The following is a 24,897-nucleotide window of genomic DNA, read 5'->3' as shown; positions in this document are numbered from 1 at the left end:
AATGTCTTATCACTACGTTAAATGCTAGTTGGTCAAAGTATTTTATTGATTAGAAAAAATATGAGATAATACAAATAAATGATTCGTGTGGTTTGTAAAAAAATTTCTTTGATTTATATAATTTTAATATTTCATCGTGAATATCTCGAGTAACAAATCAAAATCATGGAAAAAGAAACAAAATGCTCTTGAATTATAAGATGTGAGCGTATTAGTGTTACGGTTAAATTTATAAAGGCCCAAAAAACATTATTAGATTGAAAAGCTCGAATTTATTTTTTATAAAATAAAAAAAAGTACTACCACATCATCATTTAGTGGTCGAAAGCTAATTACCAATCCAGTGTTGTCTTCCAATACGTACTCCAGGGATTAATTAATCGATTAAGCTAGGTTTTACATGCAATTATTATTCAGTCAAAGAAAACTGTTTGAAAATTTGATGAAGTAGTCAAGGACTCGTTCAAGTCCCTCTCTCTATCTCTCTCTCTCTCTCTCTCTCTCTCTCTCCAAGTCCCTTACCGCGTACCAAAAGTCAAAATGTTCCACTGAAGTCCTTTCCATTTTTCGTTCCTTGAGTTCATCATTTGCTCCCTTATAACTCCCGCAACCTCAACATTTCATCCATCATACTCACCCTTCCCTCTGTCTAGCTTTCTCTCTATTTCCCTATTTTGCTCTGTTAGAGTTCTTCATTTCATATGTTGAGGCTATTTCATTTCAATTGGGAAAGCTGATAGGAAAGATAAATGGCGGCATCAACCTCCGGAAGATCGTTGGAGCAAACGCCGACATGGGCCGTCGCCGTTGTCTGTTTTGTTTTGGTTCTAGTCTCAATCATCATCGAATACATAATCGAACTTATAGCAAAGGTACGCAACTAAACCAAATCCGGAACTGTTCAAATCTCCAAATTAATGGGTATTTTTAATTACCAACCCCTCCCCGTGGTCATAAAACTGAAAATCTTGCACCAATTTTTTTGCAGTGGTTGAAGAGGAAACACAAACGAGCTCTTTTCGAAGCACTAGAAAAGATCAAATCAGGTACAGCACAACCCTTTAATTTTATCACACTTCAAATTCAAACCTTGAACTTTCATCAAAGATTGAGTTTCTTATTTGATGGGTTCAGAGCTTATGCTATTGGGGTTTATATCGCTGCTGCTGACGGTGGGGCAAGGTCCGATATCGAACATATGCATATCGAAGAAAGTGGGAAACACGTGGCATCCGTGTAGCAAGAAGCAGGAGGAAAAGATCGTGGAAGAAGAAGAGGTTGAAAGCCCAAGTAGGAAACTGCTGGCAGCGTTTGAATCTGGTTATGGAGGTGGAAGCGCACGCCGCGTTTTGGCGGCTGCGGGCACCGACAAATGTGCAGCCAAGGTATGAATGCATGTCGACCACTTAAAATAATTATCTTGTATTTTGTATAGTAAAGAAAAATCCAAGTACGTATTCCATGTTATTGTTTTCTTTCTCTTTCATTTTTTTGTACATGAACAAAAAGCCAATAATTCCTTAATTACCTTTTTTGTGTGTACACCTGATTAAAGTGGTAGCGCAATTGTCATCTAGCATGCATTGTCTGTCATTATATTCATTGGATCATATCAGACAAAAACATGGATTTTTCATGCAAATAAACTTCTTTTAATTGTTAGGGAACTGAATCAAAGTTGGTTTTTCCAACTTCCAAGATTTCCCAAGTTGGTCATCTTCTTTGGGTATCTTAGTAAAATGTAAAGAAATGTGCATGTATGTTTAAGATTCATTATTTTTCTGAGAAATTAATACATAGAAAACTTACTTATTAAAAACTCCACATGTTTGGGAAGAAAAACTTGATAGTTTGATCCTTTTATTCAGTCCTATAAACTGGATGTTCATTTACCGAATTATATTACTGTTTTGTGCAATTAGGACGTCTACCGCTAATTAATTGTATTAACATGTAGTTTGGAAGTTCTTTTCATCACTTATTTGTAAGGCGTTTGACATATGATTAATTAAAGATATGCTTCTCAAATATTTATCTGTAATTTCTGTAATTTGATGTACATTTTCTTAGCTCTATATTGATCGGTCAAAGCGGTAAAAAGATATTTTCTATTTATTTGAACTTGCAGGGAAAAGTTCCATTCATATCTGCGGATGGTATTCATCAACTGCATATATTTATCTTCGTCTTAGCTGTTTTCCACGTACTCTATTGCATTCTCACTATGGCTTTAGGAAGAGCCAAGGTACGTAATTTCCCAGCAAGTTACAAATCTCGTCCTTTATTACTTAAACCAGTAATATATGGTTAATGATGACTATTTGGTGATGAGTTCAGATGAGAAGTTGGAAGAGGTGGGAAAAAGAAACAAGAACGGCTGAATATCAATTTTCGCACGGTTAGTACTACTGCTTATTAATCTGCAAGAAAAATTATTACATACGGTAGCTGCACTGGCCAATCAAAACTCATCAAAATTTACATTTAATTTATTCTAAAACTGTCCCTAACTTTTAAAGTGACCCTTGCTAATAACCTAATTGGCCAACCCGTACCACGTGTCCCTTACGTCAATCGTACGCAAGACTTTCTCAATCTCCAATGGCCACTGTTATGCATGCAATAATATTTAAAAAGAAACATATTTGTTAATTATTTAAGGTATACACTAATCAATTAGTGTCGTAGTTTACTAACTTTGGTTTTAAATTACAGTAAAAAAAGACATAAATGGTTGAAAACAACATGTAGAGTCATACCAATTTGACAATAATTTATAAAGTATATGGATTAATAGTGAGCTTTTGTGTGTATGATAGATCCAGAGCGGTTCAGATTTGCAAGGGACACATCTTTTGGGAGAAGACATTTAAGTTACTGGACCAAAACACCTTTTCTCATGTGGATTGTAAGAACTTCTTCCTTCTTTAACTTTAATAATCTATTTATGTTATATCATCATATTTTCGATGCAGTTATCATCAATTACATACAAATTTTGTTTGGATGCTGCATTTGGTCGCAAAATAAGTCCTAAATAGTTTTGAGCCAAAAGAAAATAATCACATGCATTTTGGTCATGCAAGTGTTTCCATGATCTTGTCAAACAACTTTAATAATTGTTTGTTGGGTGGCAGTCATTTTAAATCAAAAGTAAACTAATCCCTTGTCATGATTTCAGTAGCGCTAGCTAGATAGTCCAAGGAAATAAATCCTTTTCACATATATATACACACACACACATATATATATATATACACACACACACACACACAAAGGGTCCCAAGCATTCGTTCATTCAATCACGTAACACAAATGAAGAAATTGTTAGAAAGAATAAGACAAAAATAGTTGATCGATCTAAAGTAAGTATTTGATTGAGATGTTAAGGTTTATAGCTCCCATGGTAGGAGTACTTTATCCACATGTACGTTGTAATCAAAGAGTTGACTCTGTAGCCTCTCAAAATGGCTCCACGTTCCTACTTATTTGTCAAATTAATTATAAGACAAGAAATTAACGGTGCCCGTTAGAGTGAAGGCTCCTAAAATCCTTAATTCTATGATTGATATATTAGGAAATTATTTGATCCGATGCCATTAGCCTACGAGAGAGTGACGGCTTTAGTATATGGATTTGGCTTCTCTGCGAGAACTAGCAGGCTGTATTATTATAATTACGATATTAAGCGGACGGTACAAGGCGAAGATTCCATCGGCTAAGGACAAAAAAGCAATCTCTTTGAAAAGTGCTTTTCTTAACAGTAGTCGGAAAGCGCTTTCTGCCCCTTTTGCGGGGTGGCAAGAAAACTGGGTCAATGCATGTCTAAAATTATGATCTGAACTTCTCAAAGTTCTCAGCTCGATGGCTCTGGCTTTTGAATTCAACACGAGACTCCCAAAACGCTTCTAGACATTCCCAGAAAATCAAAACTCTAATTCGAAGAAGCTTCTGATGAGATTTCCCGATACAACCTCCACCGGTAGAAACCTCCATTGTAATTGAGTCGGTCAAAAGGTTAAGGACCTTAAGAACTAAGACCCAGATGTAATAACAATTGGTCTAGATCATAATTACCAACAATATTTGTACCAGTGATTGACCGAAGAGTACAGTGACGGTACAGGAATGGCACTTGAGATAAGGAAAGGATCGTGCCCGGGACAAATTCCTCTTTTCTATTTGTCTGACTTTCTCCTTGGGACACCTTATTTGATTTTCTAATTTCATGAGGTGTTGAGAATTGAGATGAAGATATTCATGCCGATCATCAGCTCAATAATATATTTTTGTTGTGTTTCATTTTCTTATACTTCTCTTTCATACCGTTGACCTTTTGCTTCGTTTTATATATGACCTTATTCATATTTCCATTTATATAATTTGATTTATTTAGCTTATTTATTTTTGTATTATATGTTATGGCAGGTTTGTTTTTTCAGACAATTTGTTAGATCAGTTCCCAAAGTTGATTACTTGACCTTGCGCCACGGGTTTATCATGGTAAGCATATTACAAAGGTTTTGATTTTATTATTATTTTTTTTTTTTTTTTTTTTTTTGAAAATATGTGTAATGTTATACGTAATCTTTCTGATAAATTTAACATAGCAACTTATGGTTTTTGATCACGAGAATTTACTGATACCATACAGATGCATGTGACTGAGATAATATATATGATACACATGAGTTGGTAAAATAATTATTGTACATAATATTTCAGGCACATTTGGCACCTCAAAGCCACCAAAAATTCAATTTCCAAAAGTACATAAACAGATCACTCGAAGAGGATTTCAAGGTGGTAGTGGGAATCAGGTTAGTATTTTTGTTCTTTTCTTTTCTTACAATAGAAACTTAATTGTTATTAGTTTCTTACAATAGAAACTTAATTGTAATTAAGCTATTGCTTATTGACTGTTGATTATTGAATCACAATCAACTTCTATTAAAAAAAAAAAAGAACTTAATTGTTATTAGTTGTCAAATTATTTCTATAATTTTTAGTTGACAACATCTTTGTTCTTCACCTTTCAGCCCTCCAATTTGGGGTTTTGCCGTGGTCTTTCTACTCTTTAACACTCATGGTGAGTAATAACTAATCTATAAAAGATGTATTTCTACACGATCTTTATGTGATCAGTATATTAAATTTACATGCATTTAAACAAGTACATACTTATATGGTGGTTGTAATTCTCGTTAGTAATGCTTCCTACATTATTTTTTGACCGAGTACTCCTTGAAATTCTTTTGGGCAGGCTGGTATTCTTATCTTTGGCTACCCTTTATCCCACTAATTGTAAGCGAAATCACTTCATTCTCACATATCCTCTAATTGAGTTCACAAAATTGCAACATATTACATATGTATAGATCTAACTGGCTGATGATTTTACTTGAATAAATGCAGATCATTCTATTGGTGGGAACCAAACTACAAGTTATCATAACCAAAATGGGTCTTAGAATCCAAGAAAGAGGAGAAGTTGTGAAGGGTACACCAGTTGTTCAACCTGGTGATGACCTCTTCTGGTTTAACCGCCCTCGCCTCATTCTCTACCTCATCAACTTCGTTCTATTTCAGGTACCTTAACAACTAATTCAATGTTAATAAATTGAACCTTGAAAATGTGAATTTATTAATAATGTGAGATTACAGTTAATTATGTGAGATTAATTTGGTTTTTTTATGTATTCTATCAATTGCAGAATGCCTTCCAACTTGCGTTCTTTGCATGGAGTTGGGTAAGCTAATTACTTTCTTTGGTCTTTCGTTAATTACTTGACGCTTAGGTAATTTAAGCATTTAAATGAAAGAATATGGTGTAGTAATATTGACCTATATCTCTTCTTTTTCATTACTTTCAGTATGAATTTTCTTTGAAATCTTGCTTTCACGAGCATACTGAGGATATCATCATCAGAGTTTCAATGGGGTGAGTCTCACTTACATGGCCTTATAATAATCATTTTTGATTTCCTAGCGTTAACGTAAAAATGCATGTGTTCTAACACAAACAATCATTGTGGATATTTCAGGGTCCTCATACAAATTCTCTGCAGTTATGTCACTCTCCCACTTTATGCCCTTGTCACACAGGTCAGATTTATTATAATACATGTTATATAGCTAATTACATAAAATATAGTACATGTTTCATGTATCTTTATATTATGCATGAAGAAGGTTCGATCACTAGTCAAAAGTTCAACACCTATATTGTCAAACTATAATCTTAATTATTGATCAATATGAACCAAATCTAAATATATAATCTTAATACTTAGTCTCAAGTTCTCAACAAAACGATATTATACACGTTTGGCATAATATAAATTCTAAATAGAAAGTTTCAACAACAAAAAAAAATTCTAAATAGAAATTGACCATATTTTATGCTGTGACATGAGCAGATGGGCTCTTCTATGAAACCAACAATATTCAACGAGAGGGTAGCCACAGCTCTACGCAACTGGCATCACACGGCTAAGAAGCACATCAAACAGAACAAAGGCTCCGTAACTCCAATGTCTAGCCGACCAGGCACTCCATCCCACCATGCTTCCCCCATCCACCTCCTCCGGCATTACCGCAGCGAGGTGGACAGCTTCCACACATCACCGAGAAGATCAAACTTTGAAGTTGAACAACGTTATGAAACCGACTCACCCTCCCCCTCGCACCACCTCCACATAGATGGTTCGTTCTCTCACCAACACCAAGTCGAAGTAGGGAACATGGAACATGATCGGGTGGATGCCAACGAACCCAACTCGGTCCATGCGGCTCCTGCTAGCGTTAGAGGTTCGCAATCGACTCCCGCCCAACACGAAATTAATATTGGACCGCCCAAGGACTTTTCATTTGATAAGAGACAAGGTGCTGTATAAATATGTGGACATACACGTTGGACATTGAGTTGCATTGCCATTAGAGGTTGATGGTTACAGCGACCATGACGATGATGATTACAACCACGACGGCGATGCTATAATTGGGGACACTTGGATAGCCATAGATTTTGCATACCTTGTATATCTTCATTTACTTCTTTTCTCCTTTATTTACTTCAAAATTTGGCAGGAAATGGAGATGTATACTATAGTGAACAATTCAATTGTACTTTTACTACCACCAGTTGATCATTTGTTCTGTAAGTAAATGCCTCTAAACCTGTAAGTAAATGCCTCTAAACCCTACTTACCAAAAGTCACTCTCCAAAGCTAAAAGTAATTACTGCCACCAAGTTTCCGGTTCCGGTCCTTGTTTCATTTGGACTGTTTTGTTGATGCACCAGACCAATGGTTGAATTCCAGCCGAAGACCATCAACAAATGGTTACTAGCGGATATGGCTAATCCTCAACATCGAATTGTGAGTGTGTTCATATCCAAGAAACCAATTTTGCTGTCGTATTAAACCATGGAATTAAAACAGTAGCTTTCTGTTTCAGAATTAAAGTCTGTGCAAAACGACAATCACTGCCTTCAGTCCCTGGTTTCATTTACTTCAAAATTTGGCAGGAAATGGAGATGTATACTATAGTGGAACATTTCAATTGTACTTTTACCACCACCAGTTTGATCATTTGTTTTGTAAGTAAATGCCTCTAAACCCTACTTACCAAAAGTCACTCCCCAAAGCGAAAAGTAATTACTTTCAACAAGTTTCCGGTTCCGGTCCTTGTTTCATTTGGACTGTTTTGTTGATGCACCAAACCAATGGTTGAAATCCATCCGAAGACCATCACAAATGGTTATTACTAGCGGATATGGCTAATCCTCAACATCGAATTGTGAGTGTGTTCATATCCAAGAAACCAATTTTGCTATCGTTTTAGACCATGGAAAACCGTAGCTTTCTGTTTCAGAATTAAAGTCTGCTGAAAAACGACAAGCACTGCCTTCAGTCCCTGGTTTTATTCTGTTTTCCAGCGGCTTCCTCCTCCTCTCTGCCCCTTGTTTTCTGTCTTACTGATTCAAATTCCATGTACCCTTCTGGGCCTTCTCTTTATATATATAAGACCCCATACGAATTCTCAGTCACTAAGTTTTTCAAAGAGGCAAAACATAAAACAGGTCAGAGAGTGGAGCGATGGAGATAGTGGAGGGGTCGTTGGGCAAGCTGGGTCGGCGATGCTATGCGGTGTTGTGTCTAGGAGTGCTGGTTGTGTCGGCGACGGTGGCTCACTACGTCGATCGGAGGGGCTATGGATCAGCCAAAAGAGCCTAGAGAGCGCAGCCGGCGCCGTCTTCGAGCTTTGCAGGGTCAGCTCTTCGTCCCAGCGGAGGCTAGCTACTGAATCTGACTTTGCGTGTGCTTGATCTCACTGTGGCGGTGCATCTTCAGGAAAATTGCCGTACGACAATGTTGTTAATTATTTATAAATTGTTCTTGTTTTTCTAAAGAGATATCTGTCAAGTTCTTGCTGAAATTTGTTGTGCATGTAAGAGATTATTAGGCGAAGTGGCTGGCACTGGCAGTATAGATATTTGAGTTACTGTCTTTTCTTTTGGGTCGATTGAGAATTCATGAGAGCAAAAGCCTTGATAAATTTTATGAGTGAAATATAAATTTCATATTTTACAATCCACACTTCTTGATTCATTTTCTAGTAATTTTAATTTTGTCTTTAGTAACTTATACTTTGTCTTTTTATAAGAACTTCAACAAAAAAAAAAAAAATAGATAATGTGGATTGTAAAACAGAGAGTGAATTTCATTCTCCTAAATTTTTCCTTTTCAAAATTAATTAACTTTTAGGGTCTTTTAATTTATTTTTCGTGGGTTTGATGCCTAAGGCTGGCTGAAAGAAGGTTTTTGAGACCCTGTGATTTCCTTTTTTTCCTTTTTTCTTTTGATGAGAAACAACATATATTAAAAGAACAGTACAAGAATACTTGGGGTTGTCTAGAATACTTAGATGTTTATTATCATACACTTATTTACATCTAATTGAACCAAAATTATAATTTAGTTTAACCAAATTTACAACATTAACAACAAAGTTATCACATTTGTTTTACACATTTACATATAATTGAACCAAGTTACTACATTGACAACAATTTCACTACACCAAAATTATGCTCTAGGGACAACTAGAAAACATCTCTAAAAGAATATTAGTGACAAATATTTACTTAAATCCGTCTCTAATAGAATGAGTGGCGAATTAATTAACCGTCACTACAAGTTGCGTCTCTAAAGCCTATTAGAGACACCCACATTAAAAAATCCGTCTCTAATAATATTTTCCTGCCACATGCGCAAAAGTAGCCAAGGACAATGTAATCCGCCTCTATTGCTTTTAGAGACAGAACGAGAATTGTCCACCTGACAGAACCACAGCCTTTAAACTTTTTTTTTTTGGGCCAAACATTTGAAATTCTTTTTATTTTCATTTACGTACATAAAAAATAAATTTCTTTTATGGGCAATAAATTATGATAATAACATATAATTCATATAAAATTTCTAGCGTTGAATACAGACCCACCTGACGGTGTCTATAAGAGTATAAAACTATAAATTCACCTAGTATCTAATACCTTATCAATCCTCATCTAATTATCTAACAAAGTAATTAAAAAACAACTACTGATCAGATGATGCTCTAAAAACTAATTCAACAATGTGGGTCAAGAATACTGTCATCCATAAGCAGTCTAGCTAAACCAGTGGTAGGATAAACATGTCGCGATTGTATCATCTCCCTTCATAATTCCTGTTGGATTTGTAAGAGTTGCTCACTTGGGTTTGCTCTAGTTTTTGCTGGTACCTGACCTCCAACTCCATTTGCCCTGCAAGCACTACTAGCATATGCCTTATAGAACACTTTAATTTTTCTGTATCTTTTGCTCTAGAGAATATGGATAACCGTATCAAAAAGTTATTATGTACGGTGCAGCCACGGAATGAAAAAGGGTATCCTCTATTGCAGGCTCCAGTAACCAAAAGCCACGCTTTTGACTTTGGTGTCTCTATTTTTTATTTTATTTTAAATGTTATATTAATGTTTTTCTTTCTCTCTCTTCATTTTCTTTTAATTTCTATTTATATATTAATCAAAATATAAAAATACTTGTTTTATACGTATACGATACTAAATACCTTAATATTTCATTTGATATTATAAATTTTTATATAATGTTAATTAAGCAAAGCAACGAATCTTCTTCAGTATCTATTATGCGTTGGATACCCTATGACAAAGGTATCATTTGAATTTTTATATTAAAAAAAAAATTATTGAAACCTACCATTAATATTCAGAGCAATTTTTTTTTTTTTTAATCTGCTATTATGAAAATTCAAATTAGCAATAATCTAACATCTCATTATCAATTGTTTCATGATTACAACCATTATAACACCCCTGCAAAGAAGAACCTCAATGAATAAAATCAAATCCACTAACATTGAAATTTTACCAGAAGTACATAAATAGTTTTGTTATTTATAAGGTCTACATAATTTGAAATAAATTCCGAATTCAAATCCTAATCTAGTACTGAATTGAAATCCTAACTTGACATTGAATTGAAATCCTAATAGTCTTGAAGCAATGACCACCATCTCCACAAGATTAGCTCCCACTCTAGTTGCATAATGGCTGATAGAGGCATGATTCCTAAACATATGGATCAAGTTAAAGACGAGTTACTGATCAGAAATAACATATATATGTACAAAATCATAATAGAGAGATCTGCTTATTAATAATAATAATAAAACCTCTATAGGAAAAAGAAAAGAGTAGTTTAATTAAACACGAAGTGGTGGGAGAAAAACTCTAATAGAACTATAGAAGAAAAAATAAAAAAACATAAACGGAAATCTAAAATTTTGTTCTTAAATCAGTTGGTGGTTTTGATTGCTAGTTCTGTCAGAGTTAGTATTCATATCTGATTAGAGAGTTGAGATGTATTTTGATCAGTAGTAGTTGCTCAGCTGGCCTGATCCACTCAGTCTTTTACCAGACTACAAAGATTTTGGGTTTAGATTGAATTGGGTTGGTTGTTGAAAAAGAATAGGAAGAAATGGAAATGCTTTAGTTTTTTAACTATTCACAAAAAGCTGATAAATTTAGACTAAAAATTCTTTGGTTTAGTTCATAATCTAAAACCAAAGCTACATTGAAACATGAAACTTTTCAGGCAGTGCAGTGCCCCTCATATTCTTCAGGGAAAGAAAATGATATCAGAGTGGTACAACCAGCCTTATATACTGGAAGGTTAGTTTTATTCCTGTCAACTTGTAAGTACTTCTTTTCAGCTTTGTTCTGCTACTAACATCAGCAGGCTTTATTTATGTGGACCTTAAAGACAAAGTCCAGCAGATTGAACACAGAATAAAAGTACCTCGTTGCGATCTTTCAGAAATAACATATATATGTACAAAATCATAATATGAACTGTAAAAAAGTTCCAGATCCAATAAGTATAGTCAAAATGCAAAGATAAATATATACTTACTTGATTAATCAATTTGCATATTGGGGCAATCAAATGGCATTGTAGGACGGTAGACATCATCATCTGGTGAAAAAGCAACAGTCGATGGCCTTTGAGGCGTGTCACGAGCAAACTGAGACATCGTTTGCATCACATCTTCTTGTGTATCCACTAGGCCTGGGCTCGGGTCGGGCCGGGCCCGAAAATCAGTAAAACCGAGACCGAGACCGAGAATTTCGGTTCGGGCCGGTTCGGGCTTTTTTCGAAATGAAAACCGACAGGGACCGAACCGGTTCGGGCTTTCGGGCTTTCGGGCTTTTCGGGCTTTTTTCGGGCCCAATTTCCAGTTCAAGAATGTTTGCCTGTTTTCCCTGTTTTCCAAATACAATTCTGCACCCTGTCATTTGCCACTCATTTTGGCACCTGGAAGACTAGAATGCATATCCAATTATCTCATTAACATAACAGTAATCATGCATTATTACAAATTTATATAGTTTACAACACAAAGTCACAAACTCACAAATACATTGTCCATTGTCCAACAGAAAACAATCCAACTTATTCAATCATTTCAACCATGTGTTCAATCATTTGAAATTCAAAGTTTGAATGGTACTACAACTGCAACAGAAACATGAACACAATCCTCCCGTTTTGCACAAAATCACAAATTGATGCTAGGCCGGCTCCCATGCTCAACAGGTCTAGAACTCCATGACAACTCCAACTTGCAGCTCTGCATTCACATTTGAAAGCTGATCAATTTACAAAGTTGAAGAGAGAAACAGAAAAAGTAACTGAGAAACCCAGTTCCATTAACTGAAAAAGCCTAGAAGAGTTCCATTAAACGCATGAATCATCACTAACCAACAGTTCCATTAGAACAGTTCCAATATCATCAGTTCATCACTAACCAACAATCCATGAATCCAATATCATCAGTAACCAACAGTTTCAGCCTAGAACAGTTCCATTAAACTAATTTCAGCCTAGAACAAAAAAGCATAAACGCACAGTTTTAAATGCATAAACGCACCCTTTTGTGCTAACTAAATGCATAAACGCACAGTTGACAGTTTTAAACAAAAACTAGGGCAGATTGCATAACATTAACTAACTTGAGGCAGTAGGCTCAACCAAATGCAGAAATGCACAGTTTTAAAGAATAACTGGGGCGGTACCTTATTTTGCTGCTTTACTTTTGCCTGCATTACCTACCCTTGAATTCTTTGAAGCTTTAGATGGGAGTCTGGGACTATGCCGACCTCGAATCAAATCCTTTTCATTTGTAAACGTTAATCACAAGAAAACAGAGCCACCGAAAAGTAGAGTAGAACCCTGCAATCCACACAGTTATTGAATCAAAGCAGGTAATAAAGGAAAATGAAAAGGGAGGACGCAAAATGAGATTAAATAATAAATCATCATCATGATAACATACGATGAAAATCAGCAACACATAGGCATTAACTGCTTACTTCAGGATCATAGTCCTAAAAATAACACAGTTTCATATGACATGGAGTATCAATTCTAGGTACTAGGTAGTCAAGTTGAAGTGAATATGAACACAGAAATGATGCTACTAGTACTAGACAAGTTTGCTTTTTAGAGTCCCCAAACAAGCAACACCATCCAAAAAGCAAGTTGGGTCACCTAAAAAACCCAACTACCATCTAATGCAAATATCCCAGCACTACATGTTCTTAAATCAATTAGGCACAGCTAATTATAAAAGTTTATATGTTCAACTGCTTAAAAATTAAAATGGATGGGAAAACCTAACAAAAGTATTTTTTTTCTTCTAGAACAGCACCAAATACCAAATAGAGACACACCAAGTTGATATCAAATTGTAAATCATACACTTTTGTATACCTTATAGTATTTACTTTTGCAAAGAACACACTGACTTATGTTTCAATCATCATATAAAAGCAGAAACTAGAAACTGCAAAAATTTTGAGCAAGATTCGACTTGGTTCGTTCTAAGAGCACCAAAAACCCGACCCTCTTCGATTTCTTGGAGTCCAACAGTCCCGGAATCACATACTCAAGAATCAAAATAAAGTAGCAAATAAGAACGAAGAAAACCCAGCCAAAGAGCAACAGCCAAATATATAAAAGAAGTAACAGTCACATATGGGGTGTGAGTGAGAGAAAAAGTTGATGTTGAATGCATACCAGTAAGAGTAGAGAAGTGGGTTTTGTTTGTGAAGGCGTAATAAGAGCTTTGAAGCTTCAACGGCGGAACACAGAGAACGAGAGGCTTGAGAAGAATGAAGAATGAACAATGGAATCTTAAGAACTCATACTTAGCTCCCAGGCCGGAGCAGGCCGGAGCTTGTCAACATGTGCCGACTCCGTTTCCTCTCCTCACCTCCCCTCCCATGCATAGCCTTGCATTTTCCCCAATCCCGATCGCGCCTTCAATTCCAACACTCACCATAGATCGAACACTCACCATGATTTTCCCTTATCAATCCACACCCTTCCAATTCCCTTATCAATCGTGAAAACCTATATCGCCCATCAGATTTTCTCCACCGAAAACGAAATCGAAACCCTAATTCCACACACCGGATGGCTAGCTGGGTCTTCCTTCCGCCGATCCAATTCAAGCTCAGATCCAATACCAACGTCTCCAACTTGCGAGCCGCCCTTTCGATCTAGAGAGAGAGAGAGAGACTGGAGAGAAACTAGAGAGAGAGAGAGAAAGAGAGGAGGGACTGAGAGAGTGAGAGGGACTGAGGGAGATTTGGGGCAAGCAAAGAGAGGAGGCTGTCGTCTGTCGAAGTGTCGAGTACTCGAGGACTCACTAGAGTGGAGGACACGGAGGCCTTTAGGTTTAGGATTGTGTATTTATTTTTTTTTTAAATATTTAACTTATTATTTTAACACCCAATCATAGACTGACATGTGGCATGTGCTACAGTATTCGGTTCGGTTCGGGCTTTCGGGCCCTGAAAATGTGGAACCCGAGACCGAACCGAAAATTTCAATTCGGGTCGGGCTTTAGACCGAACCAAGAATTTCAAATCTAAAACCGAACCGATTCGGGCTTTTTCACTCAGTTCGGGTCGGGCCCTCGGTCTTTCGGGTCCGAACGCCCAGCCCTAGTATCCACTGATATTCCGCATTGTTTAAACATCTCTCCCATTTTTTGGAGTGCCATCTCTACGCACCTCACTTCAAACATTTGTTCCATCCGTTTTGTTTGCTCAGCCATTTTGCTTTGTAGTTCCTCCATCATGTGTGCTTCTCTCTCTTGTGCCTTTTTCGCTTGCTCTTCCAATTGCTCTCGCAACTGTTTCACTTCTCTTGATACTCCTCCCTCTTCAACATGGATTCCAGGGACTTCGTCCCAAGTAACCCCTGCTCCAACACCTCTCACTCTATTCCCCTTCTCCTTACCAAGAACTTCAGCATACATTTCTTCACGGATTTCTGGAGCAGTGATGTCAACATTCATGCTTAGCCTCTTTTGTTCAGCCTCTTCAAAATCCGCCTACAACAAATGTAATAGATAGACCATAAGCAAAGGAGACACGAAATATCTACAAGTATAATAAAGCTACAGATAAATTAGCTTACAATTGCCTTTGCAGATGCCGCATCTATTGGTTCTTGGGACCCTTTCCTTTGATGTGTTAATTTAAATAGCTCCCACCTATCTGGCTCTTTACCATGAGAAATTTCCTATGCAATAGATTGTATATTAATAATATGCACTAGATATACAAGAAGGTGGGCAGGTAAGAGAGAGAAGAAACAAATATACAAAGAGTTAGAAACAAATCCAAATGTATGCAGGTAATCACGTTTTAAATATTTTGACTAATAATCTGTAAATAATTCCCCCGTTTCATTTTTTAATATTTTCCGTATATTGAAATAAGGTAGAAATGGTGATTTGCCTATACTGCCATGAAGTAATGCTGTATATAGATGCTGCCATAATGAATTGCTTAACTGATGCATTATGGGATCTCTATTTATTTCAGGGTTAAGTTTCAAAAGGGTGACCTGCTTGATAGCATTTGTAGCAGTATCTCCATTTTGAAGACCTTTTAGATGTGGAAGGGTCGGTGAATACCGATCAACAATTACTCAGCAATGAAAGAACTTACCAAGCATGCAACAATTAATCTTGCCATACTAACTTCTCAAAAAGCATAGTTGTCTGCAAAGTATATATTCTACCAATCTGGAACTCATTACAATAAATCGAGGTCAAGGTCTCTTCTTCCCTTTATATGTTTGCAATTACCACATTTGGCGTTTTTCTTTTTAAGAAGTGGGCAGTTAGTATATATAGGGATAGCTAAGCGAATGTTAAAGCAACAAACTATATTAGTTGAGATACACCTATTAATTAAGCTTTGGTGAGAAAAATTGAGGACATACTCAAGCAAAAAATCACTTAAACTAAAGATTTTACCGACAGAAACAAAGAAAAAAGAATTATAACTGTCCATATATAGTCTTTGATATAGCTCTGTCCAGTGTTGAATAGACTTGAAGTTGTTCTAACATAACATTTAAGGTATGCACTGAAGTTTCACTTACATAGTCATGAGCGACATTTGCATATGTTCGAGTCCCTGTTGATTGGTTCATCTTCTTTTGAGACCGATTTCTTTTATTGATGCTTGCTATTCTCTGTGTTCCAACATATGAACACCGGTAAGTAATATTAAATCTAGCCTACATGAAGAAGATGAAATAATTGTTTTGTACCTGGTGCTTCTTCTTGTCCATGTTTGCAACAAAAATTTTCCATTGACACTCATTGACACGATCATCATTAGGCTTTTGAAACCTACGTGGTGTGTTCATGAATGGTTTATACCATTTTTTACGCAACTGAGACTTCCAGTGCTTCCACCGTTCATTTAACTTGCTCTTCACCCTTTTCTTGATTTTACCTTCCAAACTTGCAACCCAAGGATTAGACCAATCAATAGTTTCCTGCACAAATTGTTTACACGCATCAATATAATGGAAAGTCACATATAAGACAATGTTAACAAAGGATTGAAACATTCAACATATACCTTAACACGATTCCAAGCCCTTTCAAGATTGTCACTAGCATTGAAATGTCGGTAGTCAGGTGTACTAATTGGAAAAAGTGTAAAGTCTTTTGCCAAAATACCCAAGAATCTTGAGAATCTTGCCACCTTCAATCGTGGACCCTTAGGAAGTCCAAAACGATTCCACAAGAGCTTTTCCCGACCCTCCATTGCCCAATTCTTCTGGTTTGGACCACGGTGCTTCTTTATTCCCCCAGGCGCCTCTGATGAAACATTGACGTCATCTTGCTGATGAAACATGCCACCAACATCTTGTGTCTCACTATCATCATATCCATTTTCTTCGTAATCCTCTTCATCCTCATATAGGTGACTCATCTGTCAAAACCACAAAAATCAATAAAACAATCATACCCATTCTCCAAACGAATAGTAATTAACAGAGATAAGCAAACCTCCTCCAACTGAGACTAGAGAGATGAGAGAGATGGAGAATTGATTGTTAAACCTGATAGGGAATTGACCTCCACTTCTACAGACGTGGTTGTTTTATATGCGTATCATAGCAGAACCACGTCTTATCCATTTGAAATTTCGAAGGGATTTTAATACACAATTGGCGGCAACACAATCTTTGTCCCACTCAATTTCTCTTTTCCATTGTTTCCCTTTTGATTTCAGGCATTTTGCTCCCGCTCTCACTCTATTTTGTCCCGCTCTCTGCATCCGTGAAGGTCCCCCAATTGAAAACGTGAAGATGTGGTTTTCTAATTGACTACAAACTCTAAACAGCCTCTTTATATAATTCAATTTAGTTGATTTCTGAATAAAATAAAGGGAATATAGTTTCTACCTCAAATCCGCTCTGCTTGAAAAAGCACAAAAGATTCTTCCATAGCCTTCTTCCCCATTAAGGTCACAACCAAGTTCCCCAATGTTGCAAGAGCTTTCTCGGAGATTTCTTTATCGGAGGACAAACATGGTGGATAGGTTGTGAAGTGCACCCAAACATGACTGTTTGGTTTCAACATTGCTCGAATCTGACTCTAGAATGCCAACTAGAAAAGGAACAATTTCAGATGAAGGCAGAGGAAATGGGGTATTTGCAAGTGAGGATAACAACATGAGCAGTTCTGCAAATTGATGCCTTGTTGGCTCATCGAGACTGTTGAATGTAATACCTTCATTCCCCAATACTCTTCCATTGCCACAAAATCCATAACAATACATATCATAATCAAATTGAATCCAAACCAAATCTTGATAATAAAATGAAATTGAAGTTAAATGCACCATATACCCAGTTGTAAAATGCAAACAAAAACACAGCTTCGTACCTCAATCAATTCGTTGTAGTACTGCGTTCTTCCTCTTTAACTCCCAAAAGCTCCAGACCTGCTCATCATGTCCAAGGAAGCTATACACTGTCTCTCTCCGACCGATCTCAAATAGAAGCGATTTTACCGTCTCTCTCCCTCCATCACCCTTACTGTCTCTGTGTGGAGCAAACACGCAGAGCTCCATCAAAACCACACGGCAGCACTTGATGAAAACAGGTGGAGGCGGTAATTACGTAAATAGCAGGCCTGAGCTTCTTTTGTTTTTTTTCTTTTTTTCTTTTGTTTCTTTCTCTTTAAGCAGTAGATGTATATAATTAGGGCACCACAATGTAAATATATTAAAAAACAAAAATTGTTAATATATTGAAAAACAAAAACAGTACCAAAGTTGCAACAAAATAATTACCAGAAAAAAAAAATTGTTAAAAAAAAAAAACAACTACTTCAATTTCATTCTATGACATCATTCACTAGAACACCGTCCATGTCTGTTCTTGCTATTCCGTCATCGTTAATCCCTACAATCAAATTTTGGGCATCATAAGGCTCCGGTTCTATGTCTGTGCCCATATCAAATAAATCTCTGGGTCGAGTTCGGATCACTGTGTGCCAATTCGGTTCAGTTGGGTCTTGAACATAGAAAAATTGCACTGATTGTGATGCAAGAATGAGAGTGTCCAGTTTAGGAAGTAGATGATCAAAATTTACCAAAATGAAGCCATACTCATCCATTTTGACGGCTCTATTGCGAACTCTATTATCTGCCCAATCACAATCGAATAATAAGACTTTCCGACCATGGTGATAATCTAGCTCAATGATGTCTGTTAGTACACCGTAGTAGTCTTTTACACCATCCCTTGGTCTACGATCTCCCGCAGTAGCATAGCTACTCACCCCAGCTTTAACAAACACACCGCAGTTTTGAGTATTTGATTGAGCATCAATAGATTTAACAAAAAGCGAAACCCATTCATGATGTACTTGTTGAATCGCCTTGCCTTTTTATCTGGTCCTATAGCCAAGGCTCGAATGTTTGGGTCGACAAATTCTTTTCGTTGTACTCTTCTATAAATCTGTATTATTAAAATATGATGCTTCATTTGTATATATGACACAAGTGTTATAAAAAGATATGCTTTATATGGAAAAAAAAATCTTACCAATTCCTGAAAATATATCGAAAATGTATTATTTGCTTGTCTTTCAGCCTCCATCAAAGTTGTGCGTCTATTCTTAGTCCGCTGTGTGTTTGCCACATGGTCGCTAACAATGTCAACAATGATTGGTTAGTGATACATGAATTATGTTTAATCAATGGTAGCACAATAATGAACAATTAATATTAAATAACTTACTCTAGATGTTGCTTAATCTGAGGGCAATTTATCAACACATGTGTATGTGCGCGTTCAGACTCAAGGTCAGTTAGTGTAAACTCGTGTCCTGGTTCTATAGATCGTCCCATCCCGACAAATAATGGTAATCCTTCACGAGGAACAATCCCAGGGTCATCAGCATTACGACCAATTCTTGTTCTTTTTGACTCAACTCCATCTGACAGATACATTGTGCAAAATGATAGACATTCTTAAATTATAAAACCCTCTGCGATGCTTGCCTCAGGCCGACTCCTATTGCGTACATACTTTTTTAAGTCATGTAAGTATCTGGCTCAAAAGAAAATAGGAAAAAGAAAGGAAAAAAAAAAAAGGTTAATTGTTAGCTATGATATCATTCACTCCTTATGATGAAATTAATTGTAGCTCAATCATAAACAAAATATATATGATATATATAGGGCTAGCTATATAAATATAAATATATATATATATATATATATTCACAAGCGTAAGTAAAGTAACTATAAAGTAAATTGAATGGCCTGTTAACAGTCAAATTGTTTATGTAATTAAATGCTAGTGCCAATACACATATATCATGTTGTCAATATATCTATATAACTATAACATACGTCGACAACTAATTTTCTTTTTTCATATATAAATCAGAAATTAAAACGTATAAATGTTTCCGAAAAAAAAAAAAGCTATTTAAAAAAGAAATTTATTTGACATACCTTTCGATTGGGTACATCCATCGAAATTGCACAGTATAAGCTTACTTTAGAAGAGTTGACATCAAGCTTAGGATCATTATTGTAAACCAAACGAGTAAGCAAACCAGTGGGAGTGAGCTGTGACGTTCTGGACCAGCTATAAATATCTCGAATATAGCCATACAAGAAAACATTGATACTAGAATTCATTGATCGCTTCAAATAAGGGATAGTATTTGAAATATAAAAAATCAAATGCAAAATGTTCAAGAAATCATTTAACGATTCATCTATTTATATAACCAAACTTCTACCAAATCACACAATAAACATCTACATTTTCAATTAACAAAAAGGGGCTGCACACTGGGGAGCCAAGTTCCAAATCGGCTTGCACAAATTCTTCAAATTATTATTCCTCTCCTGTCGATTCCTAAACTCATCAGCGCGGCAGTCTACAATTCCAGGAGCACTACAAACTCAATAATGACTCAACCAAGAAGGAAGACTGCTACGAAATGTAGTTTTACACCTAATCAAGTGTCATCTATTGTAACAGATTCAAAACTAATGACACTGACCTTCAATAATTCAGTGAAATACATCATTGTTTCGCCCAACAGCAGCAAAGAAAGTTCTTTACTATATATCAACAGATGAAAAAATTAGACTGAGCCTTATGTTAACATGTCATTGACAACAAAACAAGAATGTACATTGAAATGCAATGATTTTGTGAAGAGAATAAAAATGGATTAGACTGAGCTATGCTTAAGACAAAGTTAAATCCTTAACATCAAAATTGGGTGACTATTTAGCTATAACCTAATTCAAGTTTAGGACGTCCAAGGCAACATCTACCATATGATATGTCTATACAGATGAGATGAAAACAAAGAAAGCAAATTATAATTAAACTAGAAAAGGCATGCCTACAATGCTTGGGAGTTGTTTTTTGATGTAGGTCAATGACCTCAACATTGTTTCAAGAGTGTCCCTAGTCAGTTGGAACTTCACCTCAATTTCATCTAGACTAGATTTGGTATAGTCTTGCAGCGGCGAAAACAAAATAAGTCACAAATAATACAAAACCATGTTTAAACAAAAATAGTAGAACAATCTAATGACACCCTACTAACTATAGTCAATCAGAAACACAGCTAAAGTAGCTTGCCACATTAGAATGGCTTTTACAAATAAAGACCATTTAAAAGCTTTCGCTTTCTTTTGTTTACCGGAAAATTATCGCACCCTTTCTGCAGGGCTAGGTCAACAACTTTCAGATTTCTAGTTTTTTGAGCCAACCAGATTACTTCTACCCATATTTTATGGTTTGAAACTTCTGGCAAATTATAATAACTCCAACCCTGAGCCCCAAATTCCAACTATTTCTCAAATCACGGATTTGTGCCCTAAATTAGCATGTATTCAAGAAAGAAACCAGATATATTCAAGACATAAGCAAACTTAGTACAATCAGGTAATTAGAAAACTATAGTATTAAGTAATGGGGAAACATACAAATTTTCCATGGTCTCCTTGTCCAGGAATGTGGTCTTCTTCCCGTGACTTGAAACAACGTCGTCGCGCCTCGACATCACAGTTGATTTGAAATTCTAAATCTTCCCCCAAATGCTCGCACTCAATTACTACGAGAAGAACAAAGTGAAAAGTAAAATAATATCAGAGACTATGAAACAAAGATTGATTTATTGGTGGATTCATTGGGTTCAAATCCATCTCCTACTATCGTAGGCCAGCCATAGAGAGAAGGCCAGCGTTTAGAAGTGGTCTATGGTAAGCGAAAGGAGCGCTCCAGTATGGGTAGCGAACAAGAAGCCATTGCAAGAAAGGTTTCGTGAACTTTGTCAAACCCTAATCCCCAATTTTCATAGCTAGGGAGAGAGTAATTGGGGAAGATGAAAAAAGAGAATGAAAAAAAAAAAAAAGTCTGTGTTTTGAGTGTGAGAGAAACTGACTATTGAGAAAAATAATTTATTTGTGAAGAAAAGAAAAACAGAGAGAGCGAGGGAAAGAGAGGAGGTGGGAGACATGTGGATGGGCGTTTGGGAGAGCGGAGGACTCTCACTGAGGTTTTGTTATTCACAATTTTAATAAAATAAAAAATTAAAAGTTACAAAAATTGATGGGACCCACTATATCAATTGAGACTGCACTACATCAAAAATGGTCTTTTACGGCCCACAATGTGCGCCGTAAATACCTTTTTACGGCGTAAAACAGCAGGTTGTAAATGCCCGAGCCGTAAAAGACGCACCTCACTTACGGCACACTAAAATGCGCCGTTAAAGTGCATCCAAGAACGCCGTCAAAGTAATATCACAAATGTCACTCACGTTATTTACTGCACATGCTGCACGCCGTAAAAGACTTTCTTTTAAGGCGTATAATGCATGCCCTAAAAGAGCTATTGAGATCCCATTTAAGGCATACTTTTCATGCCGTAAATAAGGTTTCAAAAACAAAACAAAAATTAATAAATTTTAGGGATATCACATTAATAATTTGTCATGCACGATGTAATATTTGAAAATGTATAAGTAGCATATCACATTACATCAAACTTCAACTCTACAACTTAAACCCACATAATCTGAAAATATATACCAAATCATCTAGTTCTCTTTACTGCTCAATCACCTTATATACAAGGGCAACGACACTAGGAACTACCCTATCAGGAACTCGCAAATATTTTGTATTATTTCCATGCATGTAGCACTCATGCATCCTCCAAAACCTGTCTCCATCCTACACAGTATTGGAACTACATGATGAAAAAAAATCATGGAAAGAACTGTATCTAACTAGCATACATGTCCGCGCGTTGCTGCGGGTTTTGGAACAGACTGCAAGTTTTGAAAGACAGAATTTAGTTCATATATATAAAACTACTGTTAAAACAGCTTCTCAAAAATATATTGATTAATGCTCCATATCAGGAGCTAACATTATCATTAATATAGGTGTTTTGGTAATGTTGAAATATATATTACAAATGCTGTTAAAACAGCTTCTCCAAAATACAGTGATCTACTTACACTACACCAAAAACTGCATCACATGACGGTGAAAAAACGTCGTCTGATTTGAAGACTCACTGTCGTCTATCTCGATGTTGTCTGATGAAAAATCAGACGACGGTGAATTCACCGTTGTATGATACAAAGTCAGTCGACGTATATTTCTTAACACCGTTGTCCAAGAACTCGACAGATGCTGGACGCACCCATGCGCAGCAGTTCACACAACAGAATTTGCTTTTATGTCGTTGTGGGTTGAATTTTCATACAACGGTTTTGTAGTTTAGCTGTTGTGTGATTAAAAATAAGACAACTGTGTTCTAGTATTTTCTGTTGTATGAGCTTAAAACTAGACGACGTTACTTATTGAAATCCATTGTGTGATAGCTATGAATGAGTTAAACTAGACGAAGTTACTTATTGAAATCCATTGTGTGATAGCTATCAATGCGTTGTGTGAATACCTAGAATTTTTTTGTTCAGACAACGTTGGTTGACATTTCTGAAAATCTGTTGTGTGATTGCTGCAAACATCCATTCTCTGAATTGATTTGTGCATTAATTTGGTCCATTTTACCCAATGAACAGTGAATATATCTATCAAGCAATCCATCATAATATCTAACATTCTGTACATAAAACTGCAAAAGGCAGTATTTCCCAAACAAAGTTGTCCCAATTTCAAGCCAACAATAAAAGAAGAATAGCATTCCTAACTAGCTACACGAATCAAAAGCTGATATAATATATTTTCACTTCAACAAAACCTTCATGTGTCACTTTACCAAGCATCTTGTGCACTATACCAAGCATCAAAAGCATATTTAAATGTTGTAGTAGCTGCACCATATATCCCCAGTTGTGTGCAGAACTCGCTAATAACCTGCCACCATATATCTCATCCTTCTTCCCAATTAGTACTTCCCTCTTCAAAGAAGATTCATTCTCATAAATTAAGCATACATCTGCTAAAACAAGAAATCATATATCAATCAGATTCCTATCATAAAATATATCTATTTGGTTAGTAAAGATGAGAAAAATATATCAATCAGCCCGTTCTCTCTGAAATTTCATTGAACACAAACCTTAATTTTAATAGCCAATTGCGGATGGTCTAGTAGTGTAAAATGTGAGGAATATACCTTAATAAAGAGGGGGCAAGTGAAACTCTATGTTGTTCAATTTAAAGCAAATTTGCTACCACTATGATATATATCTGCTTCTCCAGTTATGCTAAATTTGAATCTTTGTAAAGGCAGGGACAAATTTCTGCGAAATAACAACCATATAAGCATTTCTTTAAGCAGTGTTTTTTCTTAACAGTTAATGAAAGTATATATTTTAGAACAAAACAACAAACCTTTGGGGACATTTAGAAACTTAACAGTAGACCAAATGAGACTATGGGTCACATCGTGCAACAAAAAGCTTCGGCTACTAAGGCAAGAAAGCAAGAAAACAAATGCAATGAAATTTAGATATTGAATATTTAAACATTAGAATACAAGAACTACCAAGTGCAAATTCAAGCTTTAACTGCTACATATATAGAAATGCTTCAGATACAGATGCCAAAGTACGCAGTGCCAAAGTATCGTTTCAGATGATGGTGATAAATTACCTAATGTATGTAAGAAACTGACCAACCAGTCAAACGCATACCAGAAGGCAAGAGCAGTGTTTATATCTGCCTAACATCCCACCTGCATAGAATGTGTTGATCAAGATCCTTTGATAGTTCAAGACCTTAATTAGCAACCAGTAGTATTCATTGAATTTTAGTATAATTCAGGTACTAACAATTCTAGTCTTCTCTCATATGATAATGATTAAGTATTGGTGGGGATGTCAAGAACTAATTAAAGATATATCTTTCCAGAAAAAATTCTCTTTGATATAGCTTAGAGGTATATAGCTTACCATAGCACCTTTTTAGCTTGACAAACAACAA

General features: G+C 36.0%; 2 protein-coding genes and 1 long non-coding RNA gene across 3 annotated transcripts; 1 reads left to right on the top strand and 2 right to left on the bottom strand.

Annotated features, from left to right (window-relative positions):
* The first annotated feature begins 552 nt into the window (after nt 1–552).
* LOC112164857 (MLO-like protein 6) lies at nt 553–7,280 on the top strand. The gene is made up of 15 exons (XM_024301178.2): nt 553–872; nt 989–1,046; nt 1,135–1,385; nt 2,129–2,245; nt 2,338–2,398; nt 2,820–2,908; nt 4,429–4,503; nt 4,726–4,820; nt 5,040–5,089; nt 5,264–5,304; nt 5,416–5,589; nt 5,715–5,750; nt 5,874–5,941; nt 6,045–6,105; nt 6,420–7,280. Exons 1-15 carry the CDS (start codon nt 750–752, stop codon nt 6,894–6,896), a joined length of 1,776 nt encoding a protein of 591 aa, XP_024156946.1. The 5' UTR covers nt 553–749; the 3' UTR covers nt 6,897–7,280.
* Nucleotides 7,281–14,534: 7,254 nt separating this feature from the next.
* LOC112163845 lies at nt 14,535–16,225 on the bottom strand. The gene is made up of 4 exons (XM_024300112.2): nt 16,205–16,225; nt 16,034–16,126; nt 15,059–15,163; nt 14,535–14,972 (listed from the first exon to the last, which is right to left on the bottom strand). The coding sequence occupies exons 1-4, from the start codon at nt 16,223–16,225 to the stop codon at nt 14,535–14,537; spliced, it is 657 nt and encodes a 218-aa protein (XP_024155880.2).
* A 100-nt stretch (nt 16,226–16,325) lies between these two features.
* Nucleotides 16,326–16,566, bottom strand: LOC121049319. Its single transcript, XR_005799542.1, has 2 exons — nt 16,522–16,566; nt 16,326–16,435 (listed from the first exon to the last, which is right to left on the bottom strand). It is a non-coding gene; the product is annotated as an uncharacterized LOC121049319 (long non-coding RNA).
* Between the last annotated feature and the right edge of the window lie 8,331 nt (nt 16,567–24,897).

The sequence above is a fragment of the Rosa chinensis genome, chromosome 5 (assembly GCF_002994745.2).
Source record: "Rosa chinensis cultivar Old Blush chromosome 5, RchiOBHm-V2, whole genome shotgun sequence".
In the NCBI taxonomy this organism is placed as follows: domain Eukaryota; kingdom Viridiplantae; phylum Streptophyta; class Magnoliopsida; order Rosales; family Rosaceae; genus Rosa; species Rosa chinensis.
This window is presented reverse-complemented; position numbering and strand designations above follow the sequence as displayed.